Genomic DNA, 2,441 nt, shown 5'->3' on the forward strand with positions numbered 1-2,441 from the left:
TACGAGACTACAAAAAATAGACTCGTAGAAATAATCCGGCTTGGCGACCGGGAACCGGCTGCTAGGATTTTGGATACGGATGGGTTAGACGATTCCAACCCTTCTAAAATAATAGAGATGATGCTAGCATTAGAGTTCTCTGACGGATCATTTTATTTTTCTTTTATTTAGGGAGATATTCCTCTGCAAACTGCCATTCCAGGTTCAGTCTCTCCCACCACCGAAGACAAGTCACACCGAACCTTGGCAACATATAATCGCCAAAGACCCAAGTAGCTACACGCAGGGGTACCATGGTAAAAACAAATTCTCCGTTCCAATAGCAGCTAACAGTTCTGAGGTGGAGTTATGTGCGGCTATAAAGGTTTGATAAAGCTAAATTTAAACAAAGATAAATTTCTTGTTTCCTTTATTAGAAATGCAAATTACTTACCATACACTTATGGTAATATGCAAATTCAAAAAATCCTGTACAGAATCGGTCTTTTTCTTTGATGCATTTGTAAAATTTCTGATATTTGCTGGAAGATATAAATGTCATGAGAAATTCTACATTCAGGCATTCTTATATTGTTTAATTCTTATTTTCTACAGGCTTGATTATTTTTGACTCAAAATCGTCTTTCATTTTACGGAAATATATTAGCAAAATGAACGAAATGCGTAATTCATTTATTAAATGAACGACCACTTCTCAATTACGTAGTTCTGTCACAAGACACAGCATCACGAGAAAATGTATTCTCACAGTCAGATATAATATTGGCTTCAAATTTTGGCACAATACCAGTAAATTTTATTTCATCGAGCCGAATACGCTAATGGTGATTATTATATCGACCCCAAAATGATGAAAGGCGAAGTGAACTTCGGGAGAATTTGAACGCAGAATGTAAAGACGGATGGGAAGCCGCTAAGCATTTTCTCCTAACGATAGTCAATGTCTTGAATATCTGATGTAGTATAACCCATAAGTTATTTCATTTGTAAACAACTCTGGTGAGGTTAAACGGATTTAATTTCAAAATAACGAAAATAATTGACGGTGAAATTATATTTAACCGACAATTGCTCAACACAAATTGTATATTCTTTCTGGAATTAGATATCAGACGTATGTAAGTAAACAAACAATATTATGGTATAGTGAGTTACAAAACTGTCCAGTGTCGGCTAGTTCAAATCATCTTGTTGCAATCTTTTGTTAAATGTAAATGGATATATTGTAAGATATTACTTAAAAGATATGATCAATTTCAAAGACTTGGTTCCAGCTAAATACATTTAGTATTTTGATAATAAAAACGGTTATATAACAACATATATGTCAGAAATAACTATATAAATATTAACACTAACATTAATACTTGCACTAAAGTTGTATTTACCTGCAAAATATGCTACTCTTGTCAAGTTTAGCATAAACAGAGCCACACAATTTTTTTGCCTCATCAGTGCAATCGAATGCCACCGCAACACCTAAAGAATTTGAAATTTCTTTGGTAATTTACATATGATTTTACGACATGGAATTTTTGTTATAATGCAATACCATCGTTTGCGATTGTTTTAAATGTGTGTCATAGCGAGAATACATTTATGCGTTTCATGTCCGATTTTGTCGTTTTCTGCGGATGACGTCGACGGTTCAGTATAATCCTTGTCAGACCAAGGCTGTTATAATACGATGGGGATTATGTATTATTAATAACACTAAAATGTGCAACAAAATATTCGTTCAAATTTGTGTCCATGTTGGCAGTTCTAAAATTAGTAAATTTATTTAACAGATAGTTATTCAACTGATATCTTCTATTTTGCTTATATAACCATTGTTCATCTTAGTACTATAATTAGCATGTCATGTAATTGCTATTCTTTTCAAGAATACAACAATACCAAATAAATACATTAACTTAACAGCTTATCCTGTGGGTAGGGGTGTGATTCACACCATGACTGGTGGAAAACAAAATCCATTAACTGCAACTGAAATAAAAATTGTCAACAGTTAGTCATTAATTACATGCAATAAAGATAGTTAAGAAAGAGAAGTTAGAAATGTTCTGTGCCACAGATAGGCTGAGAGGTTAATAAAAAGATAAACCTATTGATAAATACATAGAGTAATTAATGGTCATGTAGAAATATACATTTAGATTTATAGTGATATTATTAAAACATAAATAGCAATAATCACGAAAACTGTGAAGTAATTACTGTAGCATATGTACTTACCACAAAAGAGGAGAAAGATAAATGGAGAAAACCTCATAGTGTATTTCACGGAGAAACTAGAGCTCAGAAGTTGACAGAAGCTCCTGCGCGTAGCTCGAATGTTAAAATAGAAAAGTTACGATATATGATTTCAATAACCAGTAAATCATTCAACTCATACAATCACTTAGTGTGCGTATATATATATATATATATATATATAT

At 32.5% G+C, this 2,441-nt stretch overlaps 1 protein-coding gene across 2 annotated transcripts in view; it reads right to left on the minus strand.

Moving 5' to 3' along the window:
- The window catches only part of LOC128249839 (uncharacterized), a 3,488-nt gene extending 1,089 nt beyond the window's left edge, over positions 1 to 2,399 (minus strand). Inside the window, exons 1-3 of one of the 2 annotated variants that reach the window (XR_008265960.1) lie at positions 2,239 to 2,399; positions 1,389 to 1,989; positions 434 to 521 (exon numbers count right to left, since the gene is read on the minus strand). Coding sequence is in view for 1 of the 2 variants with exons in the window: in XM_052974385.1 (XP_052830345.1) it covers positions 434 to 521; positions 1,389 to 1,479; positions 2,239 to 2,275 (216 nt within the window). In the remaining variant the exon portion in view is untranslated. The remainder of the gene's footprint in view (positions 1 to 433; positions 522 to 1,388; positions 1,990 to 2,238) is intronic. The other variant, XM_052974385.1, reaches the window with a different exon arrangement.
- Between the last annotated feature and the right edge of the window lie 42 nt (positions 2,400 to 2,441).

This window comes from Octopus bimaculoides, chromosome 18 (genome assembly GCF_001194135.2).
Source record: "Octopus bimaculoides isolate UCB-OBI-ISO-001 chromosome 18, ASM119413v2, whole genome shotgun sequence".
In the NCBI taxonomy this organism is placed as follows: domain Eukaryota; kingdom Metazoa; phylum Mollusca; class Cephalopoda; order Octopoda; family Octopodidae; genus Octopus; species Octopus bimaculoides.